Source organism: Macrosteles quadrilineatus, unplaced genomic scaffold, assembly GCF_028750875.1.
Source record: "Macrosteles quadrilineatus isolate MER2022 unplaced genomic scaffold, UCM_ALF_1.0 Scaffold_3__2_contigs__length_128488019, whole genome shotgun sequence".
Lineage (NCBI taxonomy): Eukaryota > Metazoa > Arthropoda > Insecta > Hemiptera > Cicadellidae > Macrosteles > Macrosteles quadrilineatus.
The window spans coordinates 39,787,538-39,805,542 of record NW_026542596.1 but is presented as its reverse complement, the minus strand read 5'-3'; the positions used below and the strand labels follow the sequence as shown (position 1 = coordinate 39,805,542).

The following is an 18,005-nucleotide window of genomic DNA, read 5'->3' as shown; positions in this document are numbered from 1 at the left end:
TCATCCGCAAAGATATTCCACCACACCTCAACGGCTTCTCTAGCTAAAAAATCAAACTCTACATATTTATGGTCGAGTTTTTAACCACTGGACGACCTCTAGTTTTATCTAAATTATAATGCCGCAACCCCTAGGCAATGTAAAAATAATATAAAAAATAATGTAAAAAACGATTCTGTCCTAAGACAAAAAATAAATATACTGAACTATAAATTATCATTCTGTACACTTATGTTCAGTCTTTTGGCAGGTGAATTTGTTCGTTCTTGTTGAACCATGAAAATTTATGGTCCATAAACCATAAGACTTTGGTTTAGGATTGAAAACGCTCTCCAGTTGAATGTTTTAAGTCTAATTGAATGTAGCTTGTAGAGAGGCTGGAAATAAATTAACAACCTGGCTTAGCAATTGTGCAATCCCCAATGAAATTTGTGGTTCAAGGTACGGTAACGTTTACCCAACAAGGAGCTGGGTATGATACCAATTAACCTGCTTCATAAGCCATGGCTGTAGGGGCCTATCCTCAATGTTGCTCCGAAGATGAAAAAGCAAGTACTGTATAGTGTTATGGCCACTGTAGGCTATATCACCAATCTCCTTTGATTCTTTATTTGTCTTTCTTTTACAAGGGAGAACTGTTAGTTAACCAAAATTGTACATTATTTGAAGTTAACTATTTAATGTTTAAGCTAACTAAAAACTGTAACTATTAGCTTATTACTACAGTAACACAATTCATTTAATTTTCATAATGATCTAAGCTACGCCTATTACAGGTACTTTGACAATCTAGGCTGCATAATCAGCCGACATTTACAACTGCGTAAACACACAAATATTTTTAAATCAAGTTGGACCTTGTACAATAACAATTATTTATTGACTCAATGTTGTTTTCAAAATAAAATCGACTAAATTAATTTTCTTATCCATAGTTTACACAGAAACATTGTCAATATTAGTGAAGCAATGTAAGTCTTACTTACTCAAAATGGACGCCAAGAGAAAAAAGTAGCTCAATTTATATGTAGGGGTGGATTGTGAAAGATGCGTAATTTTATTAAAATGTTGCAATTTTTTTGTACCTCTAACAACAAGATACCAAATGAGGGTAGTGCAGGGTAATAAATACATTTAAACAGTTGTAACACGCTCACCTTTATCAAAATTTTCTTAGACACTAATAAGACGTGAGGGGTAACTTTAAAATTTTGAATATTGTATGTTTAAAACCTAAGTTGGCAGAAGTGTCTCGAATGGCATAAACTTTTTTTGTTATGCAACCTTTAAGTAAATATCATTTATAACGCCTAACCTTTCCATCCGCCCTTTTGGTAGATAATCAAGTTAGTGGGGTTGGGTGAAGCCTTGGAATGACAGGGAACTCAGTAAGGTTAGTGTTGTATGGTTTACCCTGTCGCTTCCTGTGCCGGGATCCGAATAGTGCGGTTATGCTCTAATAAGTTATCTCGATATTAGTTTTTCCAATTCATACTTTATGTTTGCTGTGGTGGTGTAGTGTTTAAATAATCCCAATATAAGTTAGGCTAATAGAATTTATTTTTGTTAGTTTCAATTATTTTGGATTGAGTTTAGTTATACCGTTAAACTACAGACTTTTTTTTAAATTAGTTTTAATCATAAATTAAGAGGTTAAAAAAGGAACCCCTTTTAAATAAAATATAAAAAGGTACCTTAGTTATATTAATTACATCTACAAAATATCTATATTTTCCTTCCGATTTATTAATTTTAGATGATAGTGCTGGGCTGCTGTTCATCACTAAGGCTATTAGGACGTTTGATATTTTGATTTTTTTATATTCTGAAATGTGAAATTACTTGATTTGACGGCTGATTGTTTCCTATTCAATCCCGGTTAAGGCACTTAGGGAGTTTGCACTTATTTTTAATGCAAAAGACCCCCTCTTTCCCCTGGTAGGTCATTTTGGTGAAAGGGCTAAAATCTATAAATTCTTTTGATATAGGCAATCAATCATTTCCTTTGCCCAATACTGTACCAATTCATCAATCAATGCCTATTTAAAAAAAATATTTTTATGTTGAAACAATTTGAAATTAGCCTACCATGAAAATGTAATAATAAATGCAATATTGGCAGCATTGCCAGCATGCAATATGTTGATTTCACATCAATATTAACCGGAATTGTTTGTCATCATTAATTAAGACAGCTGGTTGAATTATAAAAAGAAATTAACCTTTTGATCGGAGGAAGTAGGTACTGAATTTAAAATAGTTTGACTGAATTAAACTTAATCTTATGTATAATGTTCATTAATATTATTAAGAAATTATTTAACAAGCAAGAGTCCATATCAGACCGTGTTCACATTATAAACTTAAAATTCCTAGCTACACTTCTTATTGGTTTAGCAATTGGACATGAACTAGGTGACGCAAAATTATATTGAGGATTGAGGCTTTCTTGTCTAGTAAGAAGTTTTAAGTGTGGAAGCATATATATAAATTCAGTTAAGTAAAGTTTAGTAGTTAAGTTTAAAGTTTCTTGTTAGTTAGTAAATATAATTTAAGAATCGAATTAGTTTTACGAATTGAATTTAGTTTAAATTTAAAGAATAAAGTGCACTTATTTCATCGAGCAAATATAAAACCAATAACATGTAACACATACAATTTTTGCTAGAAAATTGATAATCAAACAGCAAGTTAAATTCAACTAAATAGCTGTTTAGTTTGTCTCCATCATCATAATGGATTTTATATCAAACATCGAAACCAGGTCAGGTAAAGATCTATTTACATCGGCAGCCATTTTGTTTGCCTGACTGAAAAACGATAACAAGATTACAGCGTTGGTTGTTCCTGTTGTTGTAAGGGTTCAGACCCAGAGCCTTCTGTTGTCATAGTGACAGTTGTATGGAGTAATGATGATTGGCTGTCTGACCGAGGCGTGGTATGTTTTACTGCTTTTGATTGGTCTTTAACTGAACGTGCGAAGGTCCATAAGATATAGCCTACCGTACTTTTTCATATTTACCTGGTGGTATGTTTTTTAAATTTTTTTTTACTTCGTTGGTTTTTTCGTAAGGGAGCGGCGCTAACCCTGGTCTTGTTATCATCTAACGTTGATCTTTTGCTAGTATCATAAATTAGTAGCTCAATAGTATCTCAATTTAGTAGCTCTAGGATCAATTTAGTTAAGAATCAAACCAGCAACCTTTAGATTTGAAGGCAATCACTATAACGACTCGGCTACCCTGACAATAGGATAAAATATAATTTGTTACGGCAATATTAAACCCTCTATCAACCGAAAATCTTTTTAACTGTCAATCTTTGTTACCTGTCCCCTCAAAAAGGTTGGGTTTGCTAATTTTACTTTAGATTTTTTGTCGTGCCTCAGTTTTTAAATAAGTTATAGTTTATTACCATTTCCTAGTGAAAGTGGTACTAAGTGTGATTCAAAATGTAGCCTAGGCTACATAGTGTTATTTAAAAAATGGATATATTCCAAATGGTTTTGATTTATAAACAAATTCCAGTTATCCATATATATTTTGTTAACCGTCATAGTCCTGGCTCTCGGGTGATGGGTAATAACAGATTTACTACTGTAGCGTACTGTATTTTCTCTTCGAACACAACAATTTTAACTTTCACCTAACACAACACAAATTGCAATTATATATAATAAAACATAGTTTAAAAAATCTGTATTAAAGAATAGTCTGCATAATGTAAGAAATTTAATGCTTGAAGTATAGGAGAGCGATTTATAAAATCACTTTCAACTTTTGAGCAAGAAATGTAATTTAGCTCATCTTAGCAAATTTGAACTACTACAACCTACTGGACACAAACTGAATTTTTCCTTCTCTTACCTTGAACAAGAACTTACGATTAGCAGAACTAAATCTTTTTTACTTAGGTTTACCACAATTCTTTGTTTGATTTTTAAATGGCCGAGAGTGATAAATACCTATCTGATCCCAGAGTGGTGTTTGGTGATCAAATGACACTACCAAGCAATAATGTTTAAAATACTTCTTACTGTACTAATATGTGCAATTCTATAGGTCAAAGTAATTTCAGACCCAAAATCAATGTTCTAAACTTATCGTTTAGTAAATATATTTGTCTGGATATAAATTAATAGAAAAAACATATGGTTGGTTGGACAGTGACCCTGTTTAGTCATTGAGTTTAATGGTTAATTAGCAAAGGTAGGTTGGTTGTTATCCAGCAAATCCACCTAATCCAATACAATTTGTAACACTTATCTGCCACTCCTTTCAAATATTAATTTGAAGTATAAGAGTAATAATGAATATTTGAATTCATGCAAAAAAGCTCCATTCATAGAAATCCATTGCCCTACATTTTGACAGTTGCAGAAACAATGTCGATGTAAATTTGACCCAGTCTACTCCACAAATGAGTTAGCCTAGTTGCTCAAGTCGGAGTTTTTATTTAATTTTAAGTTGTATTTGATCCATGCAGCCTTAAAAACTTAAATAATCGTTCCGGTTTTGTTTGGTTTATTCTTCAATGGTGAATTTACATAGCAACTAGTATAAAAGTTTGGTGGATCAAGCTGGTCTAGTATTAGAACGTGGGACTTTGGTCCCGGGCTCAACACCGCCAAATCACCAATGGATTTTATCTGAGTGATAATGGCAAAACTCCTAGGTCTAGCCTGAAGTAATGTGAAAAACAATCCTGGGCTCATGCCTAGCGTCCTGGGACAAAAAAGTGTAAAAGTTTAAAACAAGGAAGTTCATCATTGAGTAATGTGTTTTCAAGGAATAAGTTTTTACGTGTGGTGATAATGACTGTTATGGAAAAACTAAATTGATTAGTTAATTCATTAATTCTTTGTTCTTGTTATTAACATTTTATTTAGGCTAATTGGTCATCAGTAGAGAATCTGTAAGTATGTAACTTAAGAAGAATCTTAAAAGAAACTCACTTTTCATACTTAGATATAAAATATCTTCTAATATAGTCTCCAACCTTTTTGTTTACAGACTATATTTTTATTCTTTCTATCTAGGTTGTGCCAGTGGCATTTTTTTTACCCTTTCTGTAAGGGAAGGGTCCAAAGTCTGGTCTTTTTACTATCGAACAACCTGTTAGAAAGCATAATTAATTGATAGATCAATGACAAATGACATCTGGGTCTGATAGCAATCCCGCAAGGAGTTGTACCAGCGACGTTCAGATTTGAAGGGGAGCACTGTAACCACTTGGCTACCCAGACATTGTATGTTAAACATAATATATTAGATGTTAAGTATCTTACTGTAAGTTTAACTTAATTATTTAAGTTTAATTACACCACCACAGACTTGGTATTATTTTATCGTTTAGTTCACTTCAAAATTCAATACAAGCGCAGCTGATAAAGATTTTGAGACTAAGTGAATTTGACCACAATCATTGCTCTGTGGACAACCATGTTCAGCGGGCGAAAAGTCCGCTATCCCAACTTCACTGTTCTTGACGTTGAAGAAACAGTCACCTGTTTTTGTCGGTAAGTCTTTTAATCGTCAACAAATTGAAAAACAATTTTCTTGACGTATTAAGTTTAGTTAAATCTCCTAGAATAACAAACCAAAAATACAAAAATAAATTAAAGTTATTTTAAGAAAATACTTTTGGCCTGCAGATACTCATTAGTAACTACTGCTGCCATACTTTCAGTCGGAGACTTAAGCAAGCACTTACTAATTGACTATTTTGTCAAACCACAGAGAAGTAAGGTGCAGAGGAAACTTGCTCTTGGGTCAGCCGTGCGCTTTCAGCTCTTAGTATGTTGTGCCAGAAATATAATCGTAACGAGCAAGCAAGAACTGTGCGGAAATTCATATTACACAGAGTACAGGGTCTTCCTCCACAGTCGGCAATGTAGTACATAAAGACGAGGGAGGCGGTGTTAGACGTTGACCTAGACACTGGAGACTGGTAGACACGACTTGGGTGTACCATTGAATGTTTCCAATGTCTGGTTTGTTTTGTTTCTTCTGATTGGCCATGTGTTTCTGCCACTGTAGTCATTGGTTCAGTTTACAGCCTCAACCTTATGTGTTAAACTACAATACTTATGATATCTAGTACTTAGGCTACTTTACATGAGAAATCTTGAGAACTTTTAGGCCTACACATGACATGTGTTCGAAGACATCCAGAAGCCAAGTATTTCAAAATCTATAAAATTATAACACATAACAGGTTTTAGCGAGGCTTTGTGATTAAATTATTGCTACCCGTTTAGTATTCCCCTTAAAAATAAATGCAAATTTAAACTTGTTTGATGTAATTAAAACTTACCTCAATTAAAACTTGTTCAATGTTTACTGTGTTTTTCTTCTCCTCTGGCTGTACTAAGAGGTTAACTTTAAGTCAACAGCTCAAAATGAAACATAGAACAGTTAGTGTTAAACCTTCTTTTTTGAAAGCAAAAATGTATTCCTTCCTTATTAGTGCTTAAAGTTTATGGTTTATTACTACGATTATTGATGCAAAGCTTAGCAATTTATCAACTATTGATGGCATTGTATTTTTTGATGTTTTTTTGTCAAAACATTCTTCTACTTATTTACATATTTGTCAAAAATCCAACTCGTGATACATTTTATCAACTTTTGTAACTTTTTAATCCATGTCTGATGAAGGGATGTAAATGAAATTTAAAATGAACAAAATTTCAGTATGAAAATAGGAAAAAAATGGGTTTTTTTAATATTAGAAAACGTGGCACTGCAAACACTGAATTATAATATTCACTCATCTATTAACTAACTTTTATGGAAGGAAAATAGACTTGTATTACTTAATAACAAATAAAGATCTTGAATCTCAAAAAAAAAAAAAAAAAATGGAATAATTTTTGAAAATCGAAGTCACCATAAAAGTTCAAGCACTGTTAAAAAACAAGCTAAACCAGTAGCAATCCTTATCCTGTAAAAGATTATATACATGTGTTGCATTAAATAGCTGCAAGTTTGTGCTAAGTATTTCCAGATAATTTTGTTGTCGTGTTGGCACAACATCAGCGTTACCGTCCCCACCTAATTCATCATCTTTCGTGTACCTACCCATTACCCAACAACTTCATCCATAAACAAAATATAAACTGAACCAAATTTTTCATAACTTTTTATTGTATAAATTTGTTTACCAACACAACAAATTTAATTATTATTTTGGTTGATAGCTGTTTTTAAATTTCTTTTACTTATTACTTAGTATCTGAATACAAAAATGAAGGTATCAGATAGTCCAATTATTAAACAGAACTGATGGATACTAGATCATAGAGCATATGTTTAACCAAATGGATGACCATTATCTAGTTAAAGTTTGTATTTTGACTTGTAAAACCAGCAAGACATGTGTCTTCCTTAAATACAGTCTTCTAAAAAAAAAACTAAAGGCATACAAGGGGAGGAAAAAAGCTGGCTCCACGTATATTTAAGTGGTAAAAACTACTTGAATTGGTTGACATGACAATCAAAATAATATAACAGTCAAAATATTTTCTGAACGAGTTTGTGCGGGTCGATAAGTGATGCTTGGCTCATCTTTCAGCCAAAGATTATTCCTTCTGCTCAGAATTTACCCTGATCAAGAAATTACTGTTAAACAAAAAAGTTATAGTAAGTGGACAAATTATCAGGAACAACAAAACTTTGAATAAAGCCTTCAACAAAACCAAAGAATTTTGTAGTACTGGTAGCAATAAATTGACAACAGGCCCTAAATTAAACCAAACCAGCATTATTGCCATCACCAAAGTACAACTAACACAAACAGAATTAAGGTAGGAAACGGCACCAGCCTTCCTATATAGTTAACGGCATATTTAGGCTATAGATTTGAAACTCTCATGGAAAAGGTATATAAACCTGTGCAAGAAACTTCCCTGACACCTAAACAAGGAGGGTAATGGTAGTACATCTATGTCATCTTCAAATGTCACCTTATCTTTTGTATAACTTCATCATCCATAGTAGAAACCTCCAAGTTTGAGAAAATTCTGATTCATAGTTAAGCCTTGAGGGGTGAAGCTGAGAAGTTTTCAAAGAGCTTAAATATTTTCATATCATTCTTTTACCTTTAACCAATCCTCCATTAGATCTCTGCTGCCAAACAAAGAAATAGAGAACTTCTCTAACTCCTTATCAGAAATTAAAAAAGTTCTTTAATCACATGTATAAAAAATAACCACTCTTCAAAGAAGCAATCTTTTTCAAAATTGTTTGGCCAATCAACATGCAACATACAGTACAGTGTGCTTGAAGGTCTTCGGTGAGGGACGAAGCAGCCAAGTATTCCAGTAAGCACTATTCTCCAAGAAAATGTGAATAATGATTGTAACTGTTTAGGCGGAGTCTCCTACTTTGATAAACAATTCTATTCTGAGATATTATAATTCTAATTTTATTTTTTAGTTAGATTTTTAATATGTTGTCTTTTTGTTACAGGTAAGTGTCTGACAATCTACGTAAAATTGTTCGCTGCGTAAGTTTTATGTCGTTAATATTTTAGTTTACACTTAGACTATTCAGAAGCTTATCGCCACATTTGTTTTGATCAGAAGTTATCCTAATACAATTGTTTGCGTTATAGTTTTTAAGTGAAACATTCTCTGGGTTTTAATAAAACAGTGGGTGTCTACTTGTAGAAATATTCAGTCAGCAATGAAATTTAATGCTGTTCCAGTGAAACTGGGACCAAGGGTCAATTTTAGTGAACCAATGCCTGAGAGGTAACATTTTTTTGCCAAACAAATTAGGATACTATATTTTTATGAAATAAGTCTTTAAATTTAGCTAGAGAATTTTGTCTAGATCGAGATTAAATTGGCAGTACAGTATATACTGATGTGTCAGGCAGATTTTCTCTGCGTGAGGTTTATTGTTTGCAGTAGCCAATCGTTGAACAGGATATGAGTCATTGATAACTACTGATTGTATGAGTATGACTGATCTAGTGAAGTCATACGTCCGTATGTAGCCATACTCCGTTACTATTGTGTCTGAAAACAACAGTACATACAAGGAAGTTTAGTACCGGTAATGGGTTTTGCCTCTGATGTTTCTCAACATGATTCCAACTGAGTGATACAGCCTTGTATAGCAGGTTTTACACAAAACCTTCAATAACAAGCCATACTTGATAACAAGTATCATTTTGAAATACCCTTGTACCTTCATATTGCCCCTAATACTAATGGCATGTTATTTTAAACATGAATAAACATGTCTCTCCATGAGATGACTTTCTATCAAATTTCTACTGTATGATTTTTAACTTGTGATTTTTATAGAGCAACTAGCAGAGCACCCGTCCTTCGTACGGGGTTGGCATATAAGTAGAAAATGATTATTGCAGTTATACTCAAGCTTTGCGTTTGCAATGGGGGAGGACACAGTTTGATAAAATTTGGTTCATAAATTTACGGTATGATATAGCACATCTACAACACATCTACCATTGCCATAATGTTCTACCACTGTACCCAAACAATAGAAAAAGATAAATTATCAAACATTCGCACAATATCATAGATAACTGTAAACAATCCTACTTTGACAGCTCTCATTGTGTATCACAGTTTTTCGTTGCTGTTTAGTTCAAATTAGCTGTTGTCATATATGCAAAAACAAAATAATAATAGTGCTTTACCCTGTTGGGAAACCTCTAGCTTTTTAATGCTATTGCATATTATAGAACCAACTTGTAAAGTTGAAACAGCTGACTAAATTCTTTAATTCCCTTTAAATATGAATACTCATAAGGTTAACATGGGGAACTACATAGCCATTGGGGCGGAGCCCGAAAGGATTTTTTAGATAAGAATATGCTTAAATGTTAATCGGGCATGTGAGCTATCATTATGCCAAATTTCAGCCCAATCCGTCCAGTAGTTTAAGCCGGGTTTACACAATGCCAGTTGGCGAGACAATTGTCTTTGCCAATTGGCATCACGTGGTTTTGGAATTGTCGTAGGCCAGGCAAGTTGAACGAGAACCCGTTCACACGTGGTCAACACTTGCCCAGGCATTTTACAGTGAACCAGGGTACTATTGCTAAAAGACAAGACGGTGCTATTGGCCTCTACTCCGTTTACACGGTGCCAATTGTCACGACAACTGGGTTACCGAGGGGTGGGGGCCTCACTGGGCCCAGCTCATTGTCCTCAGTCTTCTCCCGGAGACAACTGAATTTCGGGACAGTTGGCGGGACAATTGGCTTGCCAATTGGCCTGAAGTGTTTACACGAAGCCAGTAAGTTGTCTCCTGGCAATTGTCTCGCCAACTGGCATCGTGTTAACCCAGCTTTATGCGTGATTGAGCACACAAACTCACAAACTTTCAGATTTATAATATTAGTAAGATGAGCTAGAGTAACTTTCAAAAAGGTTTACACATTTATCAACTACTTGGTTGGTCAACCCTACAATAACTTCAAGACTTGAAAATGCTGCTGTTGGAGAGCAATAGTAAAAGGAATGTGGTCCCCTCCGCCATTCTTGAAGCTTTTGAAATTCAAAGAATATTTGATTTCCTATTATCTTACTAATATTATAAATGTGAAAGTTTGTGTGTTTGTTTGTTTGTTTGAAGTTCAATCACGCATTAATTACTGGACGGATTGGGTTGAAATTTGGCATGATGATAGCTCACATTCCCGATTAACATATAGGCATATTCTTATCTCAAAAATCCTTTCGGGCTCTGCCCCAGTGGCTCTAGAGTTTCCCATGTTAACCTTATGAGTACTCATATTTCAATGGAATTAAAGAATTTAGTCAACTGTTGCAACTAAAATTGTTAGTTCTATGGTATGCAAAAGCATTAAAAGTTATAAGATTTACCAACAGGGCGCAGCACAATTTTTTTTAATTTATGAAACTGCTAAATTGAATTAAGCATCAACAAAATACTGTGATACCCAATGAGAACCTTCTGTTTACAGTTTTGTTTATATTTTTAATTTCACGAATAATTTGTGATATTTTGTGAATCTTTAATAATTAATGTTTTTCTATTGTTTGGGTGAAGTGGTAAAACATTATAGCTATGGTAGGCCTAGATGTGTAATACTATAGTATACCGTAAATTTAAAGAAGCAAATTTTTATCATATTGTGTCCTCCCCCATTGCAAACGCAAATGTTGAGTATAACTGTACTAAGCATTTTATACTTACAGTAGAACTCCGATTATCCGAATCAATAGGGACCAGACCCCATTCGGATAATCGGAGTTTTACCTGAATTCCGGGAATTTTAAGGAAAAATCCTCATTTTCGGTACTAAGTGAACTTTTAATTAATAATAATTTAAATCAGAACATTATTACAGTTTATAATGCACATAGTACAAGTGTTCTATACATGTTATTAAGTCAATAGTGTTCCATCAAAGTCCAAAATTGGCTAAATGTGTTTAATAACAATTCTTTGATATTTTGCAAAACTTATTACTGTAGCTTTACGTTTTTAAAATTGTTGAAATAAGCGATTCGGATAATTGGAGATTCGGTTAATTGGAGTTCGGATAATTGGAGTTCTACTGTATATGCCAATTCCGTACGAAGGACGGGTGCTCTGCTAGTTTTGTCATAAGAGAGAAAATTTAAACTCATAGGTCAACCTATTTTTGGGACATGTTTTATGTTTCTAAAACCCTTAATTTTATCAATCCAACATTGATAAAATTAAGGGTTTTAGAAACATATCTCTTCAAAGTTGAATTAAGTTATGACTGGGATGTTTACACTGCAGTTAAACATACACTCATCTTCATACATACTTGGCTTAAAATACTTAAAATCGTATGGTCACCATTTCATAAAAAATATTAAAGTTTTTTTTTTCAAAGGAAACTGTTCTACAGTTGACCAAATAGGCACACAACCAGTGACTCCAGTGCTAGTTACAAGTCACAGTGACAGACACAGCTGCCAGTCTAACTGTACCTTACCTGATGTTGGCTCTGCTCTGTTAGCTCCTATAATCATCTTTCTGCTCACTGAATCTGGTTCCTTTCTTCCCTCAAACAATCGGCATCCGCATCCTTCCCGTCTTCGTCGTTGCAGAAATGTTTGCTTTGTGTGTTTTTACTCTTTTGCTTGTTAAATAATTGGTGGCCTAATATTTAGTTAAATTTTATAACTTCAGAAAAAATAAAGTTGAGGAATTTCTATTTGATGAATTCTTTTTTTATTAAAGAACTTCAACTTCAAAACCTTTACTTCAGAGATGTTTTGTTAACAAGTTAATTTTGAAATCCCTCGGGATGAGGCATGTAAAGGCGAATTGTAATATGAACTTGGGAAATTAGCAGGCCAAGAATATTTTATGCACTTGATGATTCCATAGTTACATCTTAACATAACATGTTATTCCTTACTGTCTAAATAGGAGTATTCAGATTCTATCTTCAGGGTAGGCTTGAGGGTGGGATAGTGTATTATAAACATTTTAAAAAAACTCTCCATCCTCCACAATATACTCTATTACAAGGTTCACCTACGATTGCCTAGCAAATAGTTAGAAACTGAATTTCAAAAGTGTTTAAAATTTCAACCTCATATACTTCTGGATATTAAATGAATAGCTATAGTTCGGCCGCTTAGAAAACGACCTCCTCCAGCATTGGTTTAGCATTAGCGCGCAGGTCGTTTTCTAAGCGGCCGAACTATAGTGTACAGATTCCAATAGTTATTTGAGTAACTCGGTTGTGGAACAGATTCCAATAGTTATTTGTGCTGCACATGAGAGAAATGTTTACGCACAAGCCGTAGGCGAGTGTAGAAAGTTTCTCGAGTGCAGCAAAGGAAGTTTGCACTTGTGTTACACATTATATTTTTCCTACAGTGTCTATAAATCAAATAAATAATCAGTCTTTCAAACACTGTACAACACGTTTTTAGGTTAGGTAAAATCCAAACATGGAACGAAATGGGAAACGCTGCCCCAGCTGATCGTAGTAGTAATATCTTTAAGTGTTGCCAACTTCTTTTGAAGCGTACAGGGATTACGTGCATATTAAAAGCACACTGTTTTGTGTTGTTTGGTTGGAATACTGGTGTACGCCAAAGTAAAAACTGTACGTCAAAGTAAAAACTAAGTGCCAAAGTAAGGCTTTCTGTATTATAATCTGTGCAAGGAAGCCCACTTTGTCGAGTGACTGTGGGAAATAGTTATTTTCCTACAGTTACCTAACAATGTACATGTTCTCTCACTGATTTGAGAAAGCAAAGTGACCAATTCGCTTATCAGTGAGACAATGTTAACATTGTTTCACTCTAATTACTTTGTCTCACTCACTCCAGATTTGCAACGTGAAAGCATGAAATAGTGAGCGCGTAACATGCAGACAAGGTTGTATGCGCGCAAAATACGTTGGCAGCACTGGCTGTAAATCAGCTGGTCAGCTGTTGTACTGTTGTTTCATTAAATGTCATTTTATTAAAAGTTCACTTTTGTGTAAAAATATGTCACGTTTCTTTACCAATTTATTTGTTTTATGGCAACTGTAGGAAAAATATAATGTGCAAAGTGCAATTGCCTCACTCGAGAAACCATTCCTAATTATTTCTCTCGAGTGAGTCAATTGCTCCCTTTGCTCACTAGTTGCACAAATAACATAATAATATTTTTATAAAAATTACCCATCCCCACAATACGTGCTTTTCTCGAAATGTTGGTATAAATCTTCCACAAACTTTAAAATCATTTTCACATACGAATTGCTTTCACTTAACCCAAATCATTTATCGCAACATGTGTAACAGATATCAAAATGTCAACATTCTAAATTCACCCTCTCTCTCTCTATTTAAGAAGCACGTTGTAGGGTGGCTTGTAGGACTGAGTACGGAGGATACCGAGGCCATTATCACGTTGGGCGGACCTGACCGTTGACCCTACACTTCACTACACAATCACTGATACACCACCTTCACTGACTGACTAATACACCACACTCCACCTCTCCTCTTCAATCTTCCACAGATTTTTATAAATTACATCAGATTACATAAAGAGTTTTTTATCGCCAATTTAATTCCAGAACACTAAAAATTCAGTTTCAAGCAAGAACAATTTTTTTAAATTTAAAATTATACGAATTATTTTTTTTCCTATACATTTTTTACCTCCCATCTAAATTAACCTTTTCGCAACTCGAGTCTACGCACAGGCCCTGCCTATGTAGACTTTTTCCATGTTATAGAAGGTATTTTTTTTGCACTTTTTCGCTTTATTTTACAGAGTATAATTTTTGTTTTGTTATTTAGTTAGTAATGTTTGCTGTAAAAAAAAATACAATGTACTTATATGTATATAATTTATGGGAAATAAAATGTCATTTCATTCATTCATTCATCTTCCAAATTATCTATTGAAAGTTCCACAATATTATCAAACCAACTATCATAGTCAATATAAACATTTTTAGTTCATCCTCAAATTTATCTTCAATCGCAAGATTCACCTGTGTTTGTTATAGTGGGTATACAAATTTCAACGTTTTTCATCCTCAAAATCATCTGGTAGTGCCTGACCTGGTATGGTCCATTCAGCAGATTGTAAGGAGACCGAGGCCAGATCGGTGTTGTTCGATGTGTCAGCTTCGCTCACACCTTCGCCTCACTTTCACCCAGTGATAATGACGAGATGATAGGCTGCCCAGGCCGCTGCCGCTGCTTGCATTCATCTCTGTTTACATTGTCCTGTCAAACAAACTGCTGGTTTCTCTTTGATTGTTCGGTGCTACTGGTCCATCCTGGCTGCTCCCCTGGGTTACCTAGGGTTTGTCCGAACCAGTATGGTGTTGTAGTGGAGTAAAATTGTCACTATTCTTAATATCGGAGCATGTATAGTGGCATTAAGAGTCGTTATGTTACCTACTTGGTCTTTTTAAATTTGATTGATAGAATTATTCCGTTTGTTGTAAATAATTCTAGTTCAAGCCAGTTCTCAACAAATGACTCGGATACAGATAAGTCATAGTCATGAATTGATTATGAAGACAAAAAAATATTGAAAGATGAACAAGAGATTTTAAAATTATGATAACTGTTCTAAAACATCAAATTGGTGTTTTGCAAAAACGTACATTATTATTATATGAATTTCCCCCATCAACTTTATGTTTTACATAAAAATATAGATACTTATTGTTTTTATTACGGTATACAAAATTTATTTATAATTGTGTTATTGGATTGTCAAAAAATTGGCCAAAAGTGCTTAGGGGTTAGAGTTTAATGCAACAACCATAATATACATACAAAAATTATGTAAAGTTTGTTATTGTAATGTAAAAAAATTTGTCAAAAGTGCTTAGGGGTTGGAGTTTACTGCAACTACCATTATGCATACAAAAGTTATGTAAAGTTTGTTATTGTAATGTAAAAAGATTGGTCAAAAGTGCTTAGGGGATTGCATTTTACTACAACTACCACATAGGCTACATTTTAATTAGCCTACTAATTCTCTTGGGGTTATTATCCTAAATCTCATTTAGGCCAAACACAAATTCAATGAATGAAGTCATAAAAGAGCAGTTAATTTGACAAAATAGCTGTGGCAACTTTTAATTCCTTGCTTAAAATTATTGTGAATCATGTTAGCCTACAAGATTACAATAGCTAAAGATGGATTGTTTATTTTCGATGACTAATACATGTGGTGAAACGTGTAGTTTGGGAGAGGCAGATTATACTTTCAAAATAGAGACTGTAAGCGGATGTTAGAAGCTGGTGATCACCTCGGTTTCTCATCTTTTGCTCATCATGACGCTGACACTTGATCAAGTGAATAATGACATCAGCCGATCATACCCGCATTCAACATTCTCACACCATAAATCCCCCTTGCATCATATACTAAAAACCTCAACAAAATATCTAACTTTAGGCGTCTTGAGTTATTTAGGAATCTGGTTTTTTTACTTTTAGCGGATTTCCCATACAGGGAATAAGCTATTACCGTTGGTCTCATGGTAAGCCCTATGGCTGGGAAAACTTTACTTTTTTGTTTTATGTCCCCAGAGGAAAAACAAAAATGACAAAAAATAACACACAGACATACATATCTTATATGTACAGTATAAAATGTATGTGTCCGTTAGCACCATATCTCGAGTAAAAATCACCAATTTCAATGTAATTTGGTACAAACATTTAACCTTTGTTTATTTGAACGAGTTCGTCAACCTGCTAATCAGACTATTGAAACAGGGTTTTATGAGTAAAAATTGGTCTGCTCCAATTTTGACATGAAATTTTCCAGTTTCTTTCCAAACCATTTTCTAGAGCTTAAATAAACAAATAATTTAATCCTTGAAGAGTCTTGTACGTCAACTAGTTACAGATAATATTCCAAAAAGAATAAATTTAAAATTCTTATATTTTTCTTATTGAAGTTAAGTAAACTGTTGTAGTGTGTTTGTTTAAGGATATATCAAGTCAAATTTGGTAATTTTTATACCCAACTACTAACATTTCACTAAAGTTATAAAAAAACAAAAACACTTTCTTATACATTCCTTGCAGCAGCAAACCTAAGTAATCAGTAATCACTAACCTAATATTATATCATGCAAATGGAAATTCGCTTAGTTTGCAAGTTTACTGTGACTGCGACGGGGTATTACAAATTCACTTATTTTTTCTTATGAATCCATTTTCAAGTTATCCAAGATAACCTCTAAATCAACAGACACATTGATTATTTAACCTTATTTAAGGTTGTAGAACAATGATTTATTGATTTATTTTATTTAGTGGTTTTATTGATTTATTTGAGTTTTATCTTCCCAAACCTGTGCGCTTTTCTTTATCAAAATTAACTTTATTTGAGGAAAATATAATTTGTTTTAGAGCCTCTATTTCAATGTAGTAGACAGCCTATGAAATCTAAATGTTTTTTAATTAAATTGTCAATAATCGTAAATGGAAAGTTACACTTCAGTTGCAAAGAAAGACAGAAAACGTTTTTACTGTTAGTGGTAGACACTTCCTAATTTGACACTGCAAATAAAATGTCAACTGTTATATGCAAACATTTGAACTTCAGAATTCTGCATCTACATTTCTTCAATTCAATATTTATTTGACAAATTGTATGGTACTAGCCAAATTAAATGACTTTATAAATTACCCCAAATAATTAACTTTTTTTCAGATAAATTTTCTAAGTTTCAACAGGTGTGCCGTCCTGTGCACAAAAAAAACCTTGACAAGGAAAATATGAAAATTGTAATCCAATACTGTACCTTGATGTTACAATATTAGTTTGTGCTAAAACATTCCAAAAAGAAAATGTAACAAGCAACTGTCCTCCTCTAAACAATACAACCACAAAAAAGTATGGATGAAATTGTTAACAAGCCAAAGAATATTGATTGACTAATTGAGTTGTTTTCGTTTTATGATGTAAAACCCATAATTCTTGTAGTTTGTATTGGAGGGTAGTTTGTCTACTAGTAAAGCGGAACATTGATCCCCAAGGTCGCGGGTTCAAATCCTGCCAATTACCAGTGGATTTTTATCTGAGTCATAATGCCGCGACTCCTTGACTAAAGTAATGTGGAAAAGAAATTCCGGGCTAGAACCCAGAGTGAAAAAACAAAAAAGTATTTTGCAGAAACACATGCATGTTTATAACATCAACCAAACCAAAATGCGAGAAATGTTAACATTAACATCCGTTGTATGATGCAAATGCAAAACATGTTGCGGCATGCAGGATTCCACAAATGTAATGCGCTATTTATTGATATTGGCATGGCCCTTTGGCCAATGTCCCGGCTGCCGCAAATCTTGGGTGAAAAATAAACATCGCTCTGTTATACTATTTAGGGAACAATAGGCAGAACTCCCTGAAAAACTGAGCTGGTTTGGATATCATGGGGTTGCTATCAATGAAAATTGTTGCAAAATTTGTGTCGTATTTCGTAATTCGCACCGGTCATGTTTGCCACCTTGCTGTCGTTTACTA

At 33.7% G+C, this 18,005-nt stretch overlaps 1 protein-coding gene across 2 annotated transcripts in view; it reads left to right on the top strand.

Annotated features, from left to right (window-relative positions):
- LOC128991017 (MOB kinase activator-like 2) overlaps positions 1-18,005 on the top strand; it is a 102,285-nt gene that overhangs the window by 21,568 nt on the left and 62,712 nt on the right. The window contains exon 1 of one of the 2 annotated variants that reach the window (XM_054413720.1): positions 5,379-5,518. The exons of the other annotated variant lie outside the window; for it this stretch is intronic. Coding sequence (XP_054269695.1) covers positions 5,442-5,518 — 77 coding nt within the window. The 5' untranslated portion in view covers positions 5,379-5,441. Of the gene's footprint in view, positions 1-5,378; positions 5,519-18,005 lie in introns of those variants that run through there. 2 annotated transcript variants of the gene reach the window in all.